The 22862-nt window shown below is 56.4% G+C and overlaps 1 protein-coding gene and 1 long non-coding RNA gene across 6 annotated transcripts in view; one reads left to right on the top strand and one right to left on the bottom strand.

Annotated features, from left to right (window-relative positions):
* The window catches only part of FRAS1 (Fraser extracellular matrix complex subunit 1), a 105287-nt gene extending 95721 nt beyond the window's left edge, over positions 1 to 9566 (top strand). Inside the window, exons 57-73 of the mRNA XM_053975540.1 lie at positions 147 to 294; positions 391 to 596; positions 1059 to 1215; positions 1773 to 1973; positions 2572 to 2759; positions 2911 to 3186; positions 3328 to 3560; positions 3866 to 4026; positions 4715 to 4929; positions 5940 to 6090; positions 6378 to 6485; positions 6582 to 6741; positions 7120 to 7236; positions 7336 to 7502; positions 7823 to 8028; positions 8310 to 8456; positions 8852 to 9566. Coding sequence (XP_053831515.1) covers positions 147 to 294; positions 391 to 596; positions 1059 to 1215; positions 1773 to 1973; positions 2572 to 2759; positions 2911 to 3186; positions 3328 to 3560; positions 3866 to 4026; positions 4715 to 4929; positions 5940 to 6090; positions 6378 to 6485; positions 6582 to 6741; positions 7120 to 7236; positions 7336 to 7502; positions 7823 to 8028; positions 8310 to 8456; positions 8852 to 9436 — 3426 coding nt within the window. The 3' untranslated portion in view covers positions 9437 to 9566. The remainder of the gene's footprint in view (positions 1 to 146; positions 295 to 390; positions 597 to 1058; positions 1216 to 1772; positions 1974 to 2571; positions 2760 to 2910; positions 3187 to 3327; positions 3561 to 3865; positions 4027 to 4714; positions 4930 to 5939; positions 6091 to 6377; positions 6486 to 6581; positions 6742 to 7119; positions 7237 to 7335; positions 7503 to 7822; positions 8029 to 8309; positions 8457 to 8851) is intronic.
* Positions 9567 to 14827: 5261 nt separating this feature from the next.
* On the bottom strand, positions 14828 to 22609 carry LOC128806592 (uncharacterized). 5 transcript variants are annotated; one of them, XR_008436876.1, is made up of 5 exons: positions 22583 to 22607; positions 22161 to 22321; positions 20058 to 22077; positions 18679 to 18813; positions 14828 to 15033 (listed from the first exon to the last, which is right to left on the bottom strand). It is a non-coding gene; the product is annotated as an uncharacterized LOC128806592 (long non-coding RNA). The 5 variants fall into 5 exon arrangements; XR_008436874.1 differs by lacking the exon at positions 22583 to 22607 and having other exon boundaries at positions 20058 to 20220; positions 20734 to 22077; positions 22161 to 22575; XR_008436873.1 differs by lacking the exon at positions 22161 to 22321 and having other exon boundaries at positions 22583 to 22609.
* Positions 22610 to 22862: the final 253 nt, after the last annotated feature.

The following is a 22862-nucleotide window of genomic DNA, read 5'->3' as shown; positions in this document are numbered from 1 at the left end:
GGGTTTATGTAGAACATTCTCTACATTGATTAATGGATTCAGAAAACATAATAACATAATGGCTTTACACTAGACGCCCAAATGAGAGTGCTGGGAAGGATGAAAGTTTTGTACGTCTAACAGCAGGAATTCCACTTTCCTCCCAGTTCTGCCCCCTGACAATCCTGGATGATGCTCAGTACCCAGTGATAGAAGGGCTGGAGACATTTGTTGTTTACCTCAGCTCTCCCCACGGAGCCGAGCTGGCGAAGCCATTCCAAGCCATCGTGGCCATTAATGACATCTTCCAAGACGGTAAGTTATCCCTGGCAGCTGTGTCTGCTCCCTTCCGGCCCCTTGGCTCCCTGAGCATCCCCAGCACTGCTTGGCTCCGTTTCTGCCCCCCTGCAGTGCCCAGCATGCAGTTCACCAAGGACACCTACACGGCCAAGGAGAAGGAGGGGACCCTGCACATCCCCATCTTCCGCACAGGGGACCTGAGCTACGAGTCCTCCGTCAGGTGCTACACCCGGAGCCAGACAGCACAGGTCATGGAGGACTTCACGGAGAGGAGGGATGCAGAGGAGTCTCGCATCACTTTCCTCAAAGGGGAGAAGGTGAGCTGGACCTGCCTCGTGGGGGAGTGAAGAACCGGTGCTGGGAGAGGTTCGCTTCTCCTCCTCGGCCCTCTGCCCTCAGAGGAAGCTGGCAGACTGGTCCAGGCTGGTTTCAGATGATGCAAATTCTTGTCCTGGCAATGTGACCCGCTCTGAAGGGGTTGGGTGCTTCATGATTGAACTGGTTAAATTGTGAAATGCAAATCTGATGCATCAGGAGGACTCAGGATTGTTGTACAGAGAGCTGTGGGTTTGTGAAGGAGATGCTTTTGCTGCCGTGTCTCATCATGTAACAGCGTGGTTTGTCCACACTGAAGGAGCAGCCCTAAAAATAGAAGGGTTTCTTCCAGGATGGACAGCACTCTGAAGTGCAACCCTGGATAGGGAAGTGCAGCCTGGCCTTCATGTGACTTTATCAGATTTATCAGCATTTGCTGCTTTCTCCTTTTCACTTGGCTTTAGGTGAAGAACTGCAGTGTTCACATCAGTGACGACTCTGCCTTCGAACCAGAAGAACACTTCCAGGTCTATCTGGGAAGCCCCCTTGGGAACCATTGGAGTGGAGCTAGGATTGGGAAGATGGACGTGGCAACCATAACTGTCACCAACGACGAAGATGGTGAGTGAAGCTGCTCAGCAAGGACGTCTGGGGCTTCCCAGGGAGTCAGCACAGTCCCATCAATGTGGATGCCTTCGGTGCCACGGTCACAGCCCCGTGTGCAGGTCACTGGTGTGCACTGGGCTGGGCTGAAGGGGGAGGTTGGATAGGAGTGTTTGGACCCACCACCTCTCCTGTTTCCCGTTCCCCTGCAGCTGGAGTTGCTGTGCTTCCCCTGGGAGATGTTCCTCTCCCTCCACAGCATCACAGCCTGGAGAGATCTGTAGGGGAGAAGAGGGATGCCAGGTCCCTGTGGTGGGACGGCCAGCAGGGGCTGGAGCACCAGCACATGGCAGGGATTTGAGGGTGTGTGGGAGGCAGGGATGGGAGAATCATTTGCAATCCTCTGTAGCCAAACACTCTGGTTAGGTTTTACCCTAAGTCACACCCAAGTCCTTTTGGCCCCTGCTTTGAGGAGCCCCTTGCCCCGAAGGCGTGTGGATGAGTCTGAAAGGAGCTGAGCTGAACCAGCCAGGGGTGCAAAGCCGGGGCTTTCCCCCTCACTGCTGTCCCTGCAGCCCCCACCATCGAGTTCGAGGAGGCGGCGTACCAGGTGCGGGAGCCGCCGGGCCCCGAGGGAGTGGCCGTGCTGGCCATCCCCGTGGTGCGCAGGGGCGACAGCAACAGGACCTCCAAGGTGCGCTGCAGCACCCGCGACGGCTCCGCGCAGGCCGGCCTGGATTACTACCCCAAGAGCCGCATGCTCAAGTTCAGCCCAGGTAAAGGGGCCTCGTGGGGAGGGTGGGAGGTGGGGGCGTGGCCAGAACATCCAGGGGATTTGGGAAAAGCCGCTTTTCTTTCGCAGGAAGCTGGCTGTAATTGTAGCTGAGGTGTTAAACGAAGGGTGATGGGACCAGAGGAAGAAGCACAGGGGCCTGGCAGAGTAGAGTCCTCCTCAGGGAATGTAGGGCTGTGAGCACCTCAGGCTGTGTCGCTGGACCAAGAAGCCCTCGCCAAACAGCTCTGCACACCGGTCTGGGGGAGAGGAGGGATGGGAATGTGCTTTGCATCCCGGATTTTTCCTCCAGACAGCTAATACAAGACAGTCATTTTTAATCTTTAGACAGCATCTGCTAGTAAATCTATCACTGGATCGACTGGATCAGTTGTCATAGCTGGAGTTTTATGGTTATAGTAGACTCCCCTGGGCAAATTATTAGCAGCAATGAGTGGAAATAAAATTTATAATGTGCATTTTATCATAATGTCTCCATGGTCACAGCCTAGAGCAGCTGCGCAGGGCTTGGACGAGAACTTCAGAGCAGTCTCTGATGATGAATCAACTTCCCTCTGTTTTTCTTGCACTCGCTCCCACAGGTGTGGCCCACATCATGTTCAAGGTGGAGATCATGTCCAACGAAGACCGGGAATGGCACGAGTCCTTTTCTCTGGTGCTGGGCCCAGATGATCCGGTAGAAGCAGTTCTTGGAGACATCAGCACCGCCACAGTGACTATTTTGGATCAGGAGGCAGCAGGGAGCCTGATTCTCCCAGCACCTCCCGTGGTGAGTGGATGTGATTTAGTACAGACTGGTAACTGCAGTGGGATTTGGGAAATAAAACGTAGAGCTGCAGTGACAAGGTGGGAGGGAAGGATGGCGTTTTCCACCCTCTCCCTCAGCCCCAGCTGAGTGCTGCCCTCTTGCCTCCACACAGGTCGTCACCCTGGCTGACTACGACCGCGTGGAAGAAGTGACCAAGGAGGGTGCTAAGAAATCCCCCTCCCCGGGCTACCCCCTCGTCTGTGTCACTCCCTGTGACCCTCACTTCCCCAAGTACGCCCTGATGAAGGAGCGCTGCGGCGAGGCCGGCATCAACCAGTCTTCCATACAGTTCAGCTGGGAAGTGGCCGCCCCCACGGACGGGAACGGAGCCCGGTCGCCTTTCGAGACCATCACGGACAACACCCCCTTCACCAGCGTCAACCACATGGTACACAGAGATCCCAGCCTAAAATCTCCTTGGATCTGGGACTTGCTGTGAGGCGTGGGCGTTCGGGTTTAGAAAAGCGAGTGCTGTTTTCCCTTAAGCCTGCTGGAAGCACCAGTGGTTTCCCCCTCCTCGTTCCCTCAGGTGCTGGACAGCATCTACTTCAGCCGGCGGTTCCACGTGCGCTGCGTGGCCAAGGCCGTGGACAAGGCCGGCCACGTGGGGACCCCCCTGAGGAGCAACGTGGTGACCATAGGCACGGACAGTGCCATCTGTCACACGCCTGTGGTGGCGGGCACAGCCCGAGGGTTCCAGGCACAGTCCTTCATTGCCACGCTCAAGTACCTGGATGTGAAGCACAAGGAGCATCCCAACAGGTATGAGGCTGGAGAAGGGGGAGTGCAGCCCTTCCCAGCCCCCCTGGGCTTACAGAGGTGCCCGGGCTCACAGGCACGACGTGTGTGTGAAACCACATCCCTCCTGCAGCGTGGGCCGCTCGGGTTCCTGCTCCCACTCTCTTCTCATACTCTGCTCAGCTGAGGGGGTGCTCTTCCCCTCAGCAACGGAGAGTTTTGGGGACAGCTTAAGGAAAGCTTAAGCACAGCTTAAGGCTGTGCTGCTGCGGGGATCCTGTGCCTGCCAGGCTGCTCTGTTCTGCTGTCTCATGTGCTGCTTGTTCCAGGATCCACATCTCGGTGCAGATCCCCCACCAGGATGGGATGCTGCCCCTCATCTCCACGCTGCCGCTGCACAACCTGCATTTCCTTCTCTCCGAGTCCATCTACAGGCACCAGCACGTCTGCTCCAACCTGGTCACTGTCAGGGACCTCAGAGGCATCTCAGGTAACCTTCAAGGCCTGCCTCTGCTTCCTGAATGTGGAAGCCTGGAAAGAAATGTGGAGAGGGAGGCTTTGTCTTCCTCTGGGCTCTCTTGATGTTACGTAAATAGCAATGAATCTTCCTGGTCTAACAGCAGTGACCAGAGTTGTCCTGTTGGAGGTGGGATTCCAGGCATGGGAATGTTTGCGATTGTAGGTTGTAGGCTCACATTGTGCTGGTGATTTTCTGCTTTTCAAATCATTCTTGTGATATCCACCGGGTAGAGAGGGATCTGCAGGGCTGGGTCACTGAGGTCTCCCATGAGGCAAAAAAATCAATTCACTGCTGAAGGAAATGTCAGAGCTGAAAAGAACAGGCAGATTGTGTCTCTGATACTCCAGGGAATGAAGTCCATGCTAGATCCAGGCAGGATCTTGTACTTCATTCTGATAATTTCATACTCAACCTGTTCCTCATTTCTTAAAGGTTAACTTCGGCCTTTAATTGGTAGGTCCCTAAGTTTGATTTTTAGGATGCTTGCCCCATTCCTGTAACATTTTCCCCTGTGAAGACCTGAGTGTGTCCAGTTTGACCTCCAGGATAAACGAAGGGAGAGGAGCTCCTGTGATTCAAGAGTGAAGCAAGACCTCCACGCTTGGCCTGGGGCTGTTAAAAATCGGGAGGGATCAGTGTCCTGGTTTCTGTCACTCAGAGGCAGGGTTCCTGGACGAGGTGACCCAGGACAGCTCCGTGCTGGGCCCGGGCTACGACCGCCCCTACCAGCTGGACCCCGCGGTGAGGGAGCCCAAGAGCATCCAGCTGTACCAGCACCTCAACCTCAAGAGCTGCATCTGGACCTTCGACGCCTATTACGACATGACCGAATTGATCGACGTCTGTGGAGGCTCTGTCACTGCTGACTTCCAGGTGAGAGGCCCATGCCGAGCTCTGCCACCTATCCCAGCTCTCTCTCAGTTCCCAGGCACAGCTCTGCCTTGCACTCGTGTGTAGTTGCTGCTCTGCTCTGCTCTGTGCGGGTGGAGCGCAGCTTTTCCCACCCTGTCACCGGGAAGAGAACAGTGCTGTGTGCATTTATTTCATTTCTTTTCATGGGGGTATCACAGGTTTATTCTCTTCATCTTCAGAGCACCAGGAAGATACTTGGTTCTTTCATGTGTGGCCATACTGGAAATACAAAACGTTCTCAGCTGGGCTCTCTTTTATAACTTTGACCGTGTTCTCAGCCAATAGAAATGAGCAAAGGACAGAGCAGAGGCAGCTCAGTCCACAACAGAGCGAGGCCGTGGGATATTTTAACTCATTTCCTAATTACCAGGCGGGCAGACCAAAAGCCAGAAATGTTCCTCTCTGAATGAGTGGCTTTCACTATTTGAGGTGTCTCACCGCCCTCTCGTGGCTGTGTTATCCGTGTGCAGCCCACTCCATCTCCCCTAAGTTCTTGCACTAAATTCCCAGTCGCATTGCTGGGACCAGCATCATCTCTTTTAATTCCTGCCAGCGTGGACTACTTTATTCAGTTCCCTTTTATAGCTCCAGTTGTTTGCACAAGCCCAGAGAAGCTACTTGGCCTCAACAACTGCCCCGTGGAGCATGTGGAGCCTGGCAGCAGCCAGGCTGGAACATCTCCCTGAATTCTCCAGGGCCTGCAAAGTACAGCTGCATTCTGCAGATAATAAATGGAGAGCTCTGGGAGGCCTGAGCAAGCAGAATTGCTGATTTTGAAGTCACAGCCTTGCAAACTGGCGGGTACTGAGGTGAAATTGCACCCAGAGCTCCTTTGTCCCATGGTCCCAGCGAGCCTTAGCACTGCCCCTGAATTAAAACACAGGTTTGTCTGAGGTAAAGAATACCCAGAGTCACCTCTGACTTCACTTGAAGGTGCGTAATCCCCTTTTTTGGGGGGGTTTTATTGCCAGGTAAGGGACTCTGCCCAGTCCTTCCTGACAGTCCACGTCCCTCTCTACGTGTCCTACATCTACGTGACGGCGCCGAGGGGCTGGGCTTCCCTGGAGCACCACACGGAGATGGAGTTCTCCTTCTTCTACGACACCGTTCTCTGGAGGACAGGTGAGCCTGAGGCACTCCAAGGGCTATGGAAGAAGTGGCTCCTTCGTGTTTTCCCCTTAGCTCCTGCACTGCCACCGGAGTCCTGAGGCAGCGGGGGACTCAGAATATTTCCTCCTTTATGCTTGTGGGGGGCTTAGGCAGCCAGTGGGTAATGGAGGAAGCGTGTAGCTGGCTCACTGGGGGATGATCCCAAGGAAACCCTGCTTTGGGAGAGCTCCCAAAGGCTTCTGGGCCCGGCAGAGCCCAGCTGAGGAGCGAGCGTGCCCCCAGCGCCGCTGTCCTTGCAGGGATCCAGACGGACAGCGTGCTCTCGGCCCGGCTGCAGATAATCCGCATCTACATCCGCGACGACGGCCGGCTGGTCATCGAGTTCAGGACACAGGCCAAGTTCAGAGGTGAGGGCAGTGATCCTGGCAGGGACGCAGACCGGCGTCACACGCGGCTCTGCTCCGGCAGCACAGGCAGCAGAACAAGTCCTTGTCCTCCCCCAGGGCTCTTTGTCATGGAGCACCACAGCCTGCCAGATGTCAGGTCCTCCTTGATGACTCCGGAGCACCTGGGAGGGATCGAATTTGACCTGCAGCTGCTGTGGAGTGCTCAGACTTTTGACTCCCCCTACCAGCTCTGGAGAGCAACCAGCTCCTACAACAGGTGAGGGCTGGGGGGTCCAGTGCCCTTCAGCAGCTTCTCACAGCACCACGTTCTCCCTGGCACCCCTCCAGCAGCCACAGCAATAGAGTGGAATGCTCAGGAGCTTGGCCAGAGCTGGAGCATGTGGGGAGTCGCTGCCGGGGCTGGAACGCTGTTCTACTGAGAGAAAAATCAGCTCAGCCTCTTGTAAAAGAATTTTTCCAGCAATGAAGCCTGTGGATAGACTGATCCCAGAGGTGACAGTGCATTTCAGAAGGTCACGTTTGTCCCTCAGGGACAGCTGGATGACGTTGCTGGGGCAAGGGAGAGGTGCTGCCCTGGGTGAAGAGCTCAGAGCTCTGCTCGGTGACTGCAGGGTCTCCTCCTGTCTGTTCCCAGGAAGGATTACTCTGGAGAATACACCATCTTCCTGATCCCCTGCACGGTGCAGCCCACGCAGCCGTGGGCAGAGCCTGGAGACAAGCCCCTGCCCTGCACGGCTCACGCTCCCGAGCGGTAAGGTGGCCCCGTCCCCAGGGCAGCAGGGCAGGGCCAGCCCCTTGGGGCTGCACAAAACTCATCTCTCCTTTCTTTCCTTCCTTGTCCCAACTCCAGGTTTTTGATCCCGATTGCCTTCCAGCAGACAAACCGCCCAGTTCCAGTTGTTTACTCCCTGAACACAGAGTTTCAGCTCTGCAACAACGAGAAGGTTTTTCTCATGGACCCCACCAAATCCGAAATGTCTCTGGCAGAAATGGATTACAAAGGGGCTTTTTCCAAGGGTAGGATTTACCTCTCCTCTTCTGCTTGTGCCCAGTGTTTTTCCCTTCACAGCTTCCATTTCCTGGAGAGAAAAGGGCAAAACCCAGATGTGGCTTTGCCTCTTCCGCAGCCACAAATGACATTTTGAGCATCTTACAGCCCTGGAAAGCAACAGCGTGCTCCGGCACCTCGCTTTGTGACTCCCATACCCCAAGCCCTTCCCAAACAATCCAAACCCTTCTCAACGCAGACTCACGTGTGGTCCGGCGCATTTGGCTCTAGCAGCGTTCCCCTGGTCGGGGAATTTCACCTGCCCCTCTCTGTGTCCCCACCTCCCCAGGGCAAATCCTGTACGGGCGCGTGCTCTGGCACCCGGAACAAAACCTCAACGCCGCTTACAAGCTGCAGCTGGAGAAGGTCTACCTGTGCACGGGCAGGGACGGCTACGTGCCCTTCTTCGACCCCACGGGCACCGTCTACAACGAGGGGCCCCAGTACGGCTGCATCCAGCCCAACAAGTACCTGAAGCACCGATTCCTCCTGCTGGTGAGTCCTCTGCTCCTGCTTCCCCTTGGGGATTGTCCCTGGCAACGAGCGGATGCTGGCCGCAAAGGGACGAGGAAAGGAGCGCGCTGGATGTTTTGTACTGCTGGCGCGAAGGGCGAGCGCAGGATCAGTTTCCCCCCGCCCTTTGTCCATGAGTGTTCCTTAATCCGTGCCCACATGTGGGGCATTCGCATTAGATCCCTTACACAGGTAGTGCCCTGGCTTCCAGCCTCTCTTGGGAAAGCAGACAGCATCCCTCAGGACACCTCTCTGCCTTCCAGGACCGAAACCAGCCGGAGGTGACGGATAAGTATTTCCACGATGTGCCTTTTGACGCCCACTTTGCTTCTGAGCTGTCTGAGTTCCACTCGGTGAGCAGCATGCCTGGGGTTGATGGCTTTACTCTCAAGGTGGACGCTCTCTACAAGGTATGTACCCAGTGCTTTTGGTAGCCCAGCATGGACTTGTCTGTCCAGGACCTCCCAAACACTTGGTGAATTGTAGGCTCTGGGCCTTCAGAATTCAACTCTGACAGTGGAAATGGAGATTAGGATATCATTCTGGTAATCTAATTTTTTTTTTCCTGAAGCATTCATGAAAGAGCTCTTTAAAAGCTTATTATTCATGTTCCTAAATAAATTATTGTCTCTGGCAAAGGCTAGACACCTCATTGGGTGGTCAGTGTTACTGCAGGTGCTTAGAAAAACCCACTGAGGCGACTTTGTCAGACACAGGACACGAAACACACCCGCTCTTAACAGAATCACTTGATGTAAAAGCCGTCGTTAACATTCCCTCTGTCCGTGCCTTCTCTTTGGTAAAGGTGGAAGCCGGACACCAGTGGTACCTGCAAGTGATCTACGTGATCGGCCCGGAGGGCACGGCCGGGCCGCGTGTGCAGCGCTCCCTGGCTCGCCGCTGGCAGCGCGGCCGCAGGGACCTGCCCGAGGGGGCCGGGAGGCCGGCGCTGGATGACTCCCTCATCTACGACAACGAGGGCGACCAGCTCAAGAACGGCACCAACATGAAGTCGCTGCTCTTGGAGAGGGAGGAAGCTGCCGCCGCAGCCTCCTTGTCCCAAGCGGGCGCTTCCCTGGGCAGCGCCTTCGCCGCCCTGACCCTGCTGCTGCTGGTGCTGTCCGGAATTTGCCTCCTGGCCAGGGAGTGCCGGAAGCTGCGCAGGAAGCGGGAGGCTGCCAGGGGCGCTGCCGAGGAGCTCCCCTTGAACACCAAGGTGGAGCTGCCCCGGGGCGCCCCGCAGGCCGTGGGCAGCCGGTGTTGCACCGTCAGGAACGTTCATCCCCCGAGGGACTACGGCGGCGTCTGCCAGGGGCAGGGCAGGAAGGTGAAGCAGGTGAACTTGGAAGTCAAAGTCCACAGCAATTTGCACGACGGCACGGAAGTTTAACGGAGCCACTCGCGTTGGGAAAAGCTTTTTATAAACTGTAAAATAAAGATAATCCCACACTGAAAAGCCACGCGGGTATTTTTTCAGTCTGGTGAGCAGGGGGGCAGCTGTCAATTCCCGCTGCTCCTCTCTTGGCACTGCTGCCATCTCTCGGTGCTGCTCCAGCTCTCCCCGGGGGCTGCGCAGCGTGGGGAAACAATCCCTCAGCCCCGGCATGTGGGAACTCTCAGCCAGCCTCTGCGTCCTCTGCAAGAGAGTAGAGCTGAAATAAAAACTTCACCCGCCGTGGCCGGGCTGTCCCTTCCTCTGCCGCCGCTACGGTGCGACTCAGTTCCCTGCGGCGCGGCGGGCGGGAGCCACACGGAGCTGCGGCGCCGGGGAAGGGGAAGGGGAAGGGGAAAGGGAAGGGGAAGGGGAAGGGAAGGTGCCCGCCCGCGGCCAGCCCGGGCCCGGCATCGGTCCCGGCCCCCATACCAATCCCGAGCCCGACGCCGCTTCGATCTCCCGACGAGGGAGAGGCGGCACCCTCGGGAACGCACCGGCAGACCCGGCAGGATCCGAACGCCCCATCCCGGCTCCGTCTGTGGGCTCCATCACCCGCTTTCCGTCAGCCCCGTCCCGGCATGGTAGCAGGAGGGGGCACCGAGTCCAGGCTGGGGTTTGCCCAGTCCTGGCCCCAGTGCGGCCGTGGTGCCCCGTCCCCGAGACCCGCAACCCGCCCGCCGGGGGAGAGGCAGCCCCGCTCCGGGAGCGGACACCGGCGGGACTCGGTCTCACAGCCCCGTCCCCAGGCGCGGCCCCGCCGCAGCGCTGCGGGCTCCGAGCGGTCCCCGCCGGGAGCAGCCCCGGGGCCGGGGCTCGCACAGCGCCGAGCGGGGGTCCCGGGACAGCGGCGCGGGGCCACGGAGTGCGGGACGGGGCCGGCACAGGTGCGGCGGGGCCGCGACCGGGGCCGGGGGTGGGGGGGCCGAGCGCCGCCGGGGTCTGCCGGGGGTCCCGGGCGGTGCCGCCTCTCGCCCGTCGGGCGGATGGAGGCGCCATCGGGGCCGGGATCGGTGCCGGGCCCGGGCCGGCCGCGGGCGGGCGCTGCCGGGTGCGGGATCGCGGCGGTTCCCGGGGCGGGCGCGGAGCCGCCGGGAGGGCCCGGCACCCGCAGGGCGCCCTCTGGCGGACACGGAGCGCGGTGCGAGCGCGGCGCCCCCGCGTGGCCGCGGGACGGCGGTGCGGGGGGCGGGGCCAAGGAGGGGCGGGGCCGGCACAGGTGCGAGCAGGGCGGGGCCACAGAGCGCGAGGCGGGGCCGGAACAGGTGTGAGGGGCGGGGCCACGGAGCGCGTGCGCAGCTCGGGACAGCAGAGCGCGTGCGCAGTTTGGGGCCGGCACAGGTGCGAGCAGGGCGGGGCCACGGAGCGCGGGGCGGGGCCGGCACAGGTGCGCGGGGCTCCAGGGCGCCTGCGCGGGGCGGGGCCGAGGGCATTTAAAGCCCGGAAGCCGCCGCAGGCGCCATTTTCTCCCCAGCGCTCGGGGGTGTCGGCTGCGGCCGGTGCGGGCTCCCCAGGCGGGGCCCACGTGAGGTTCCCTCTACCCCTCTTTTCTCCTTCTCCTACCCCTTACCCCTCTCCTCCCTAGCTCCCCATTCCCTCCTCTCCCTGCCCCTCTGTGCACCTCGACCCCCCACTCCTCACTCCTCTCTCCTCTCCCTCTCCTCTCCCTCTCCCTCTCCCTCTTCCTCTCCTCTCCTCTCCTCTCCTCTCCTCTCCTCTCCTCTCCTCTCCTCTCCTCTCCTCTCCTCTCCTCTCCTCTCCTCTCCTCTCCTCTCCTCACGTCGTTCCCTTTCCTGTCCCCTCCTCTCGCTGTTTTCCAGCCCGACCCCCCTCTAATCCCCCTCCAGCTCTTCTCCCCACACCTCATTCCGCCTGTACCCCACTGCTCCTCTACAAACCCCGACTCCTGCCTCTGTTCTTCCTTCTCGTTCTCCCTCCATCCTCCCTGCCCATCCCGACCCTGCCTCCCCTTCTGCTCCCCTGTCCTCCTTAGCCCCCTTATTCCCGTTGTCTCTCCCTTATCTTGCCTCTCTCTCCGTTATCCCCCTGTTTCCCTGCCTTATCCCCCTGTCTCTCTCCCTTATCTCTCTCTCCCTTATCCCCCTGTCTCTCTCCCCTATCTCCCCCTGTCTCTCCCTTGTCCCCCTGTGTGTCCCCTGTTCCCCTCGCTGTGTCCCCGCAGCCGCGGGGTTCGGGGTGCCGGATAATAAAGCCCCGAGGGCCGGAGCCGGCGCCCCTGGCTTGGTTCAAAAGGGCCGGGATCCGCTCTGCGCTCCCCCCTTGCAGATGCCACCAGTGCCCGCAGTGCCGGGCTCCGGCTGTGCCTGCATCACACGGGGCTCAGGGCGGGCCCTCCTCAGGAGGGGTCCTGGGCTGGGCTGGGGGAGTGGGGCTGGGGGATGGGCCCCTCATGGGGAGGGGGTCCGGGGGGGTTGGGGTTGGGGGTGGGATTGGGGGGCGGGAGGGAGGGCGGGGGGGGGGCGGGAGGGAGGGAGGGGCCCCTCCGGAGGAGGGGTCCCGGGGAGGGGCGGGGGGCGGGCCCCCTCCGGAGGGGGGGGTCCGGGGTGGGAGGGGCTGGGGGGGTCCGCCCCCCTTAACCCCTCCCAGCCCGGACCCTCCCCTCCGGACGGGGTCTGCCCCGGCCCTCCCCGGACCCCTCCTCCGGACAGGGCCCCGGGGGGGGTAGCAGAGGGGGGTCACGTCACTCTGGGCCGTAATTGCACATTTGTGTCGCACAACAGCAGTCTCCCTCCTTCCTGACACCCCCCCCACCCGCCCCTCCCTCCCCCCCGGGGCCCTGTCCGGAGGAGGGGTCCGGGGAGGGCCGGGGCAGACCCCGTCCGGAGGGGAGGGTCCGGGCTGGGAGGGGTTAAGGGGGGCGGACCCCCCCAGCCCCTCCCACCCCGGACCCCCCCCCTCCGGAGGGGGCCCGCCCCCCGCCCCTCCCCGGGACCCCTCCTCCGGAGGGGCCCCTCCCTCCCTCCCGCCCCCCCCCCCGCCCTCCCTCCCGCCCCCCAATCCCACCCCCAACCCCAACCCCCCCGGACCCCCTCCCGCCCCCCGGACCCCCTCCCCATGAGGGGCCCATCCCCCAGCCCAGCCCAGGACCCCTCCTGAGGAGGGCCCGCCCTGAGCCCCGTGTGATGCAGGCACAGCCGGAGCCCGGCACTGCGGGCACTGGTGGCATCTGCAAGGGGGGGAGCGCAGAGCGGATCCCGGCCCTTTTGAACCAAGCCAGGGGCGCCGGCTCCGGCCCTCGGGGCTTTATTATCCGGCACCCCGAACCCCGCGGCTGCGGGGACACAGCGAGGGGAACAGGGGACACACAGGGGGACAAGGGAGAGACAGGGGGAGATAGGGGAGAGAGACAGAGGGATAAGGGAGAGAGGGGAACAACGGAGAGAGACAGGGGAGTAAGGCAGGGAAACAGGGGGATAAGGGAGAGAGACAGGGGGATAACGGAGAGGGAGAGGGGGATAAGGGAGAGGGAGATAAGGGAGAGATAGTGGGATAAAGGAGAGAGAGGCAAGATAAAGAAGAGCTAGCGGACAGAGAGGGGACATAAAAGGGACAGAGGGAGGATAAAGGGGCCCAAGAGGGGATAAGGGGGACAGAGGGGCGACAAGGAGGTGCGTAGGGGAGATAGGGGGAGAAAAGGAGAAGCAGGGGAAGGTAGGGAGATAGAAGGGGGACAGAGGGGAGAGCCAGGCTGGGGACCGGGGTGAGGAGGGGGCCGGCAGGAGAGACAGAGCAGGAACAGAGGCGGGGGTCAGGCTGGGTAGTGGGTGAGGATGGAGCAGGAAGAATGGATAGAGCAGGAACAGAGGCGGGGGTCAGGTTCAGCAGTGGGTGAGGAGAGGACAGGCAGGAGGGGCAGGGAATGGTCGGGGTGCGGAATAGGGCAGGGAGGGGACAGAGGGAGCGGGCGGTTTGCGGGGCAGACGGGGGAGGGCGGTACAGGGGGAGAGGTGGAAGGGGAGAAAAGCAGAAGGAGCAGACAGAAGGAGAGAGAACCTCACGTGGGCCCCGCCTGGGGAGCCCGCACCGGCCGCACCCGGCACACCCGAGCGCTGGGGAGAAAATGGCGCCTGCGGCGGCTTCCGGGCTTTAAATGCCCTCGGCCCCGCCCCGCGCAGGCGCCCTGGAGCCCCGCGCACCTGTGCCGGCCCCGCCCCGCGCACGCGCTCTGCTGTCCCGAGCTGCGCACGCGCTCCGTGGCACCGCCTCGCGCTCTGTGGCCCCGCCCCTCACACCTGTGCCGGTCCCGCCCCTCCTTGGCCCCGCCCCCCGCACCGCCGTCCCGCGGCCACGCGGGGGCGCCGCGCTCGCACCGCGCTCCGTGTCCGCCAGAGGGCGCCCTGCGGGTGCCGGGCCCTCCCGGCGGCTCCGCGCCCGCCCCGGGAACCGCCGCGATCCCGCACCCGGCAGCGCCCGCCCGCGGCCGGCCCGGGCCCGGCACCGATCCCGGCCCCGATGGCGCCTCCATCCGCCCGACGGGCGAGAGGCGGCACCGCCCGGGACCCCCGGCAGACCCCGGCGGCGCTCGGCCCCGGTCGCAGCCCCGCTCGGCGCTCCGTGGCCCCGCCCCTCACACCTGTGCCGGGCCCCCGCCTGTCCCGGGGCCCTCGCTCGGGACCCCGCTCGGCCTCTGTGAGCCCCGGCCCGGGGGCTGCTCCCGGCGGGCACCGCTCGGAGCCCGCAGCGCCGCGGCGGGGCCGCGACCGTGGCCGGGGGTGCGGGGACCGAGCCCCGCCTGGGTCTGCCGGGGGTCCCGGGCGGTGCCGCCGCTCCCCCGTCGGGCGGATCGCCGTGTGGGCCCGGGCCTCCGCCGGGGATCCGGGCACGGTCGCGCTCCGCATGCGGGGAGCCGGGGCCGTGCCGGGGCCCGGCAGGACGGCGGCAGCGGCGTTTCCCGGGTGCCCGCGATGTTCCGGGAGCCAGGGCGGCCGCTCTCTGTCCCTCCACGTGCCCGCCCTCGGTGGCCCCACGAGCACACCTGGCCTAGGAGGTGGCACTGACCGCGCCGTGGTCCCCGCTCTGCCTTCAGCGTTTCCTGCCCTTCGTGCCTTCGGAACTTAGGGAGTTTCGAACAGCGACTTTTTCCCTGCCACCAATAAGGTGCAGCTCATCTGACAGCTGCCAGGTGAAATCTGATGCTCTCCTTTCAATTTCTCTGCACATCACGCTCTCCAATGGCAAAACTTCTGTTTTTAAAAATCCCGTTAAGGTATTTAATCTTTATTTCCAGTCGGGGAAGGTCCTGCCTGGGATGGAAATGGCTAAAAAAGAGAAAACTTAAAAATGGCAAAACCAGATGCTGCCACGTGAGTCAAAGCAGGGAAAGCCTCGGGATGTCCAAGGTTTGTTTTATTGTCACGTCTGAAACCTCTGCTAATGCCAGTGCCACCCTTATTTCCCCCGAGGGACCCCCCAGGGCCGCCAGGATGTTCCCAGAATTGCATCTCTGGGGCCCCCATCCCCTCACAGCATTCAATGGCTCCATCCTGGGGACTTCTCACAGGGGAGCAGCGATTGCACTGAGAAATGAGAGAGACCTGTGATAAAAAACCTTTTCTTAAAGAATAAGATCAACAATTTCTCTACAGCAGTTGAGCACCTTCGATATCCATACGACACAGCATCTAATTCCATCTCCTGACTTGATCTTGGCAAAAGAAAGAGTCACCTGCCCTCAGTGTAAATATTTAGTACACAAAATACTGTCAAGAAGGTTATAAATAGCAAATTCTATGGAATATAGACATGTCATTGTCCTGATCCTGCTGAGCTTCCTCAGAACCCTTACTGGTTCCTGACAAGCCTGGTGTAAAAGCAGCAGCTCTGCATGGGAATACCTGCGCTCCGTGAGGCACCGTGAGGATATTCCAGCCTCAGCATGGAATTCTGGGCTACAGCTACAATTCCTTTTGCCTTACCAGAGTGACAGTGGCCCTCATTTGGTGCTGTCCTCTCATGGTTCATTTTGGAGTTGTGCTTCTCCACTTCCAGCAGGTTCCATAAGGACCCAAAGCAGATCCCAGCTGTCCAGTCTTGGGGAAAACACCTGCACCTGCCAGGAGCTCTGACTGCTTTTCCTATCAGCTCCTGAACAGTCTCAGGGCCACCACGAGGGAGTTAAAACCCCAAATCCTACAGAGTGAATAATCCAAAGGAAGAAATCCATTGTTGTCATAAAAAGCTTCAACACCTGTTTAAAATTCTATGGAAACAATGTAATGGATTCCCTGGAACCTCATTAATGCCAGGACTGGCCCCTACAGATGGCCTGACATTTTCTCCCCAAAATACTCATTGTACTTCACAGAGCAGCTCAAGTTTTACACCAAAATTATCCTGACACGTTCACTGCTGACAACCTCCTTTTTACCTCAAAATGTTCATTCAGTCCATTACAAATTACCTCAAGTTTTACCCTCAAAATGTTAATCTTGTCCCCTGTGGATGACTTGGATTTTACTACCAAAACCCTCCACTATTTACCTCTAACTAATCCCTAAAATATTAATTCTGTCCCTTACAGATTACTTCAGGTTATTCACCCAAATGTTCTTTGTTCCTTACAGATTATCTCAAATTTTAAAGCAAAAACTTCACTTTGTCAGTACACTACTGACTACCTCCGTTTGCCTCAATTTTTTCTTTCTTTACAGACTCAGCAGACAAGATTTTTCCTACCTGTTACTATTAACTACTTCATTTACCTCACAATGCTCATTCTCTCCCTTTCACAGCCTCAAGTTTTAATCCCAATTTTTTCCATGCCTATCTGCTAATGACCACCTAATTTTTACCTCAGGATTTTCAGTCACTCCTCTACAGGTTAACTCACATTTGAACTCCAAAACATTCATTTTGTCCCTATAGATTACTTCTATTTTCCCACCAAACCACCCCCCCCACACACACACACCAATTACCTCTATCCTATCCCAAATATTCATTCTATCCACTATAGATTACCTCTGGATTTTCCCCTGAAATCTTCCCTACCTGTCCAGTACTTTTAACCTCATTTTTAACCTCAAAAGGTTGTTTTATCTCCTCTACACATTACCTCATACCCCTAAAATTTTCTGTGCCTGTCCACTGGTCACTCCATCTGTTTACCTCAAAATGTTCATTCTCTACCCTGGAGCTTAACTCAGTTTTTAGCCACAAATATTTCCCTAATGTGTGCTACTGATTACCTAACTCTTAACTCAAAATTTTCATTTACTCTGCTAGAGGGTTATCACAAATTCCACCAAGATTTTCCCTACTTGGCCAGTACTGATTTACCTCAGTTTTACCTCAAAATATTTATTCTCTACCCTGGAGATTATCTCAAATTTTAGCCCCCAATATATTGCTACCTTTGCACTACTTATTACCTCAGTTTATCTCAAGATGTTCATTCTCTCCCCTAGAGATTACCCCAGGTTTTGCCCCCAAAATATTCCCTCTGTCCACTTCTGATCAGCTCATTTTCCCCTCAAAATCTCCATTCTCTGCCAATACAGAGTACCTCAAGTTACTCCCAAATTATTCCCTGCATGCCACTTCTGATTACATCATCTTTCCCTCAAAATATTCACTCTCTCCCCCAGAAAGTACCTCAAGCTTTTCCCCCATAAATTTCCCTTCATTACTCATTACCCACATTTTTACAATAAATTGATCATTCTCTACCCTCAAGATTACCCCATCCTTTACCTCCCAAATTGTCTTCTCTGCACACTATTGATTTCCTCATTTTTACCCCAAAATGTGCATTCTCTCCCCATAGCTATTCCCTGAAAATGCCACCTCACTCCCCTCCGCATCCCCTCACATTTTCCTACACAAACACACGTTGGGTCCCCTATAAATTGCACCAAGTTTTCAGCCAAAAGTGTCACCTCTGTCCCCTCTAAGTTATGCCAGGTTTTCCCAGCTTGGAGCTGCAAGGAATTCAGGCAGGTGAAATGATATCAGGGAATACCTGTAAACAGAGATTTCACCTAGGGTTTAACCTCCAAAGTATTCATTGTACCTTACTTGGCAGCAAACCCAAAAACTCCCCTACCTGGACGCTACTGATTACCTGAGCTGACCTCAAAATGGTCATGCTCTCCCCTAGATGTTACCTCAGATTTTACTGACAAAAGTTTTCCTACCTGTGCACTCCTGATTGCCTCCATTTACTTCTAATTATCCGTTCTCTGCCCAGTGGACTACCTCAAGTTTGCTCTGAAAATTTTCCCTGCTTATGGAAAATACTACTACTTCACTATGGATTACCCCACTTTACCTCAAAATGTTCATTCTTCCCCCTACAGATTAACTAAAGCTTCACTCACAATATTTTCCCTGTCCACTAGTGATTACCTCATTTTTACCTCAAAAATGTTCATTCTCTGCCCTAAAGGTTATTTCAAGTTTTACCCCCAGAATTTTCCCTGTCTGTTCCCTACTGACTCCCTCAATTTACCTTAAATTCCATTGCAACCCTGCCAGCTCTGAGCTACTCCCAAGTGCCTGGAGTGGTTTGGGGAGTGGCAGGAGAACATCCCACCTTATGTTTTGGAAAATATAAGGTAATAAAATAAAAATTCACTTCTTTCTCTGACCCATAAGCAAAGTGTGTAGAACAACACAGACTGATCATGGAAGGCCTGATTCAGTGGTGGGGAAAACAAGCCCTAAACAAAATAAACCACCCCACATTTCAAGGTAAAGACATGCTGCTTCCCTAACAGGAGCACACAAAACTAATTTAAACCAGAAAGGAAATGACAAAGCAGAAAGAGAGCCAAAAGACATGCTCTCCATTGATACCCTCTCTGGTTGCCGATTCCAAAGAAAACTCCTCACGGATCAAAAGTAATTGCTAATAATTTTTCCTCAGTAAAAATTACTGGCATAGGTTTCTCAGAGACTCTGTCCTCAGAGGGAAACACAACCCTCCTGTTTCTGGCCTCCTTGGAATCTCCAAGTCCATACAACCCCGTGGACAGCACATCCCTGAACACAAGGGTAAATGGAGTTTTAACCAGATCCCGGTAAACAGCAGAGCTGTGCTGACATTTCCCACTGAGCTAATCCCAACAGACAGGAAAAGGGAAATGTGGCAAGCACATTTCTCTCTCTCTCAGGATTTTTCATTGAGGTGCACAGAGAGGAATGTGCTTGCCACAGGGAAGTGTGTCCCCTTGACTTACCCCACAGCACATGCAGGAGCAGGTGTCCTCCAGAGCAGGCCATCAGGGCTGGAATCTCTGGGGTTTGGCTGCTCAATCCCACCCAAACCCAAAGGTTTTGGCATAGCTGGGTCAAATTAAATGATTTTTCCTGTCCTGAAAGAGAGAAGAAAAGGAAAATTAAGTCCTCTGTGCAAGTCAAAAGCTCCTGGCTTTCACATATTTGTTCTCATTGCTTATTATAGAGCTTTTAATTTAAAAAAAGGAGAGGTGGCAGCCATATTAAATACATAAGTGCCCTTCTCCAGGTTTTTTATTAGATGGAACAGTGAGGAATGAGCCCTGAACAGAGAGAACAGGATAAACACTGTGGAGAAAAAACACCAAGCAGCAGCCCCTGTGCTTGGCAGGGGGCTGGGGCATCCAATTTCAGGCTACTGGCTTCCTTTTCCTTCTTCTGCAGCAATTGGTGTGGTGGCCTAAAAGCCACCTTCCTGCTTGCCACTCCCTCCACATTTTCTTCTTCAAGGGGGATGTGGCTGCAGCTCACCAGAGGCAAGAAAACTGCCTTTCAATTCCATACAAAACCTACCTGAAAAGACCAGGACAGCAGGAGCAGCAGGAATTAGTGTTTCTGCTCACAGGTGTTTTCACTGTGCTTTGCTTCACAAAGGCTTTCCTGCCAAGCTCATTTCAATCTTACCTTATCCTGAAGAATAATTTTGAAAGTTCAGTTTGTGGAGAACTGCTTCATCTTTTGATTATTCCTAATTTGGAGTTGTTAGTGCTACACTTGCCATGATCCTTAGGGCTCGAGGAACTTTCCAGATTGACCCAAATCTTCCCATCCAGCTTCCTCTGCTCAGTGCCCCTTGTACCAGCTCACTGCCCCTTCAGAACCAGCAATGGATCTACTTGAGCCCCGGGGCCTGTGGTGCCATGTCAGCCCAGGGCATGGAAATGGCCACAGAGCTCTTTCTGCAGCCACAACATCCCCAGACTGGATTTCCAGTTAAGGATTTTGTTCCCTGCACAACGGGGACCCTGTCAGTGCTTTGCTGCTGTCAGCCAGTGCCTCAGGCCGATAACCTGCCAGGGAGGAATGTCTGTGCCACAGGAACGTCATTCCAGACCTGGTGCTGCAAACCCTTTGCTCCTCACACCGGCTCCTACGGGACAGAACTGCCACTGCAGGCAGAAATGCTCCTTTGGGGAACACCACAAGCCATCTGTGAGGTCCCACTGGAATTCCATCTCCTGTACAAGCTGTGAGAAGCACTGAACCAAGCCATGTCCTTGCAGTCCATCCAGCACTGACACAGCTGCTGCCAGCTGAAATTCTCCCTGACACCTCTCCTTCCCTGCCTGGAAGGCACCCCTTCCACATCCTGCACTCTTACCTCCTTGAAAACAAGAGCTGCATCCTCCTGGCTCTGGGCAGCTGTGGTGACTGTGCCCAGGGCAGGTGACACCAGCAGTGGGTCACACCAACGCCGAGCAGCCTCGGGCCTGGGCTCTGCTGCTTGCAGGGAAACGGCGGCCAAGCAGGGATGCTTTTCCTCTCTGCAGAAACAAGCAGTGACCAAAAACGACGGGGCTGGGACAGCAGAGCAGCCAAACCTGCCGACTTGCCCACTGCCACAGGGTCCTGTGGCCAGGCATGACCCAAAGCCACACCCAGCACGGCATCAGGGGAGCTAAACCGTGAACTTGGGCATTCACCAGCATCGACACCGTCACACGGCATTCTCACACGGTGTCCCCAGCGCCAGCTGAGAGTGGAACAAAACCACCCAGAGCTGGCGCCGCCTGTCCACGCCAGAAGCACCAAGCCCGGTCCGGCTGGCAGAGATGGTTTTGGGGCTCTGAAAGGAGCCCAGGTTTCCCAAACCGCTCCTCCGGTGCCCCCGTGTGGCGGCCGCGACCGCAGCGCGCTGCTCGCAGCTAAGGGCCAGAACCGCTGGCTGCTACTTGTGTGTTTCCCGCTGATTGATATTTGTGTGTTTCCCGCTGGTTGATATTTGTGTGTTTTCTGCTGGTTGATATTTGTGTGTTTTCTGAAAGGGGTTGTCTGACCTGACAGTGTTGTCTCGGAATGCTCGTGTCTTCGCCCTGCTTGTCCCCGCGGATTTCTCCCTGAATGAAACCCGGATTTTCCTGTGGTTATGGAAGCAGTTTTGTTCACCTCCTCCTACCTCCTCAGGGTAAGGCGCACAATTCCTGACTGGAGAAGGTAGGAACACTTTGAGTTACATCACACCTTTGAGGCAACCAGACTATTAATTAGCACATGTATATTTTTGGGGTAGTTTGTAGAATCGTCTAATAGTTGACAGGTTGAGCCAGGAAATGTGAAATGCTGAAATTCACTGAAGGAGAACCCTGGACTGAGAAGCTTGAATGGAAGTGAAGGGAGTCCCTGGCCCATCTGTTGTACTCCTCCAGTCACTGCAGCTGAAAAATTAACTCTGAGAACTTTCCTTTGATCCCGATTTTCCTCTCATCTTTCCTGTGATTTTGAGACTCAAGGAGTGGGGAACATCCTGATCTACACAGACTGATAACAACACAAGTAAAACGGCCCATTTGACAAATTTTGTCTGTTATCTCCTGTCTGCTTAATAAATAATTCATTTTGTGAACAGAGCTGATCTGCCGTCCTTAGAACTTGTGGGCCAGAGCGAGTTCTTAAATTTTAAGTGCTGACAAAAATCTGAGGCTAAGGCAGGGCTTGCCTGAAGCTGCCACTCATCCCGTGACAACCAGGAGCCCGAGGATGCTCTGGGAATTGCAGTTCACAGCCTCAGGCAGCCCTGCACGGGAAAGCCAAGTGGGTTTTCCTCTTGCCAGAGAGGAAAAGACACAGCAGGAGGAGCTGTGGGAACCTGAAACGTCTGTGTAGTTCGGAAGCTGCACACCCCTAAAGCTTTCCCACATGTGCTCTGTACTCCCACGTGCACTTCCAGCACTCTTCAAGAGAGTTTAAACAAGGATGAGCTGACTTAGTGACAGCACAGCGTTAGCTCAGCGACATCAGGACACTCACTAGACAACACTCACTATGGATGGCACAGCTTCAGGGCTCCAGCTTTTCAGTGCAGCTCCACTAATGGAAACCTAATGGAAAACACCTAACGGGAAACACCTGGCAACAATTCTCATTAACCCAGGAGTGCCAGTGCATCACCTGTGTGTTACCTCAGCAAGTGCAGCTTCATGTTCACCCACTATAGTGGCAGGCACTTGACTGAGATAAAGACATCTATAATGCATTCTTTTATGCTGGTTTCCGAGAGATTTATGTGCTCCTGGCATTGTTTCGATGCACTTGAACCTGGGTTCTGCTCCTTGCTGTGCTCTCAGTCTTAAAGAAGAGCTTGGATATCATCCGTGATGCAACTCTAGTTGATGAAGTTACTGCTGCAAACAGACAGAAATCAATGGCTGGAGAAATTAACGCAGAAAAAAACCCTGTGTGCTTCCCAGTCCCTGCCCAAACATACCCCAGTTCTCAACTGAGAGCCTAAATCCTGTTCTTATCGTAGAAACTCCATTATTTCATATAGTTATGTTTTATAGGAAAGCTTTGCAGGGCAATTGCCTCTCCCAGCATCAACAGCAACCTTCAGCACTCCACCAGCCCCACAGGAAATGCCACCTAAAGCTTAGACAACACAAACTGAGCAAAATGCATCATTTCAACACGAAAAAGATCAGTAAACAACGGATTTAGAAAATATTCCCCTCATAATCTGCACGGGGAGAGGCTCTGGGATGCCAAGGCAACCTCAGAGATCAAGAGATTCTCATCCTTGCCATGGCTTTACCGGGGGTCACGGAGTACCTGCCCCGCAGCACATCACACACTGAAACATCACTCCAATTTCCGAACATCACAAATAGACGCATTAAACTGTATTTTTACCTCACCGAAGCCGGCAGGAGCATCCCCAAACCAGAAAATTTAAAAGGCCGCCTCAGGCACCGGTTCTTATATACCTTTGGCCGGCTCGGGATTGGCTGGCGCCGTGAGGCGATCGCAGCGCTGATTGGGCAGCGGGAGGCGAGCCTCTGTCCCGCCCCGCCCTCCCCCGTTCCCGCCTCCCGCGGCCGAAGGGAGAGATCGTGTGAGGGGAGGGGACGCCGTGTCCCAAATCCCAGCAAATCCCCGTTCTCCTGTCTTTTCTGGCAGCGCCAAGCACTGA

The sequence above is a fragment of the Vidua macroura genome, chromosome 4 (genome assembly GCF_024509145.1).
Source record: "Vidua macroura isolate BioBank_ID:100142 chromosome 4, ASM2450914v1, whole genome shotgun sequence".
Lineage (NCBI taxonomy): Eukaryota > Metazoa > Chordata > Aves > Passeriformes > Viduidae > Vidua > Vidua macroura.
Note: the sequence above shows the minus strand (reverse complement) of the source record. Positions and strands in the feature narration are given on the sequence as shown.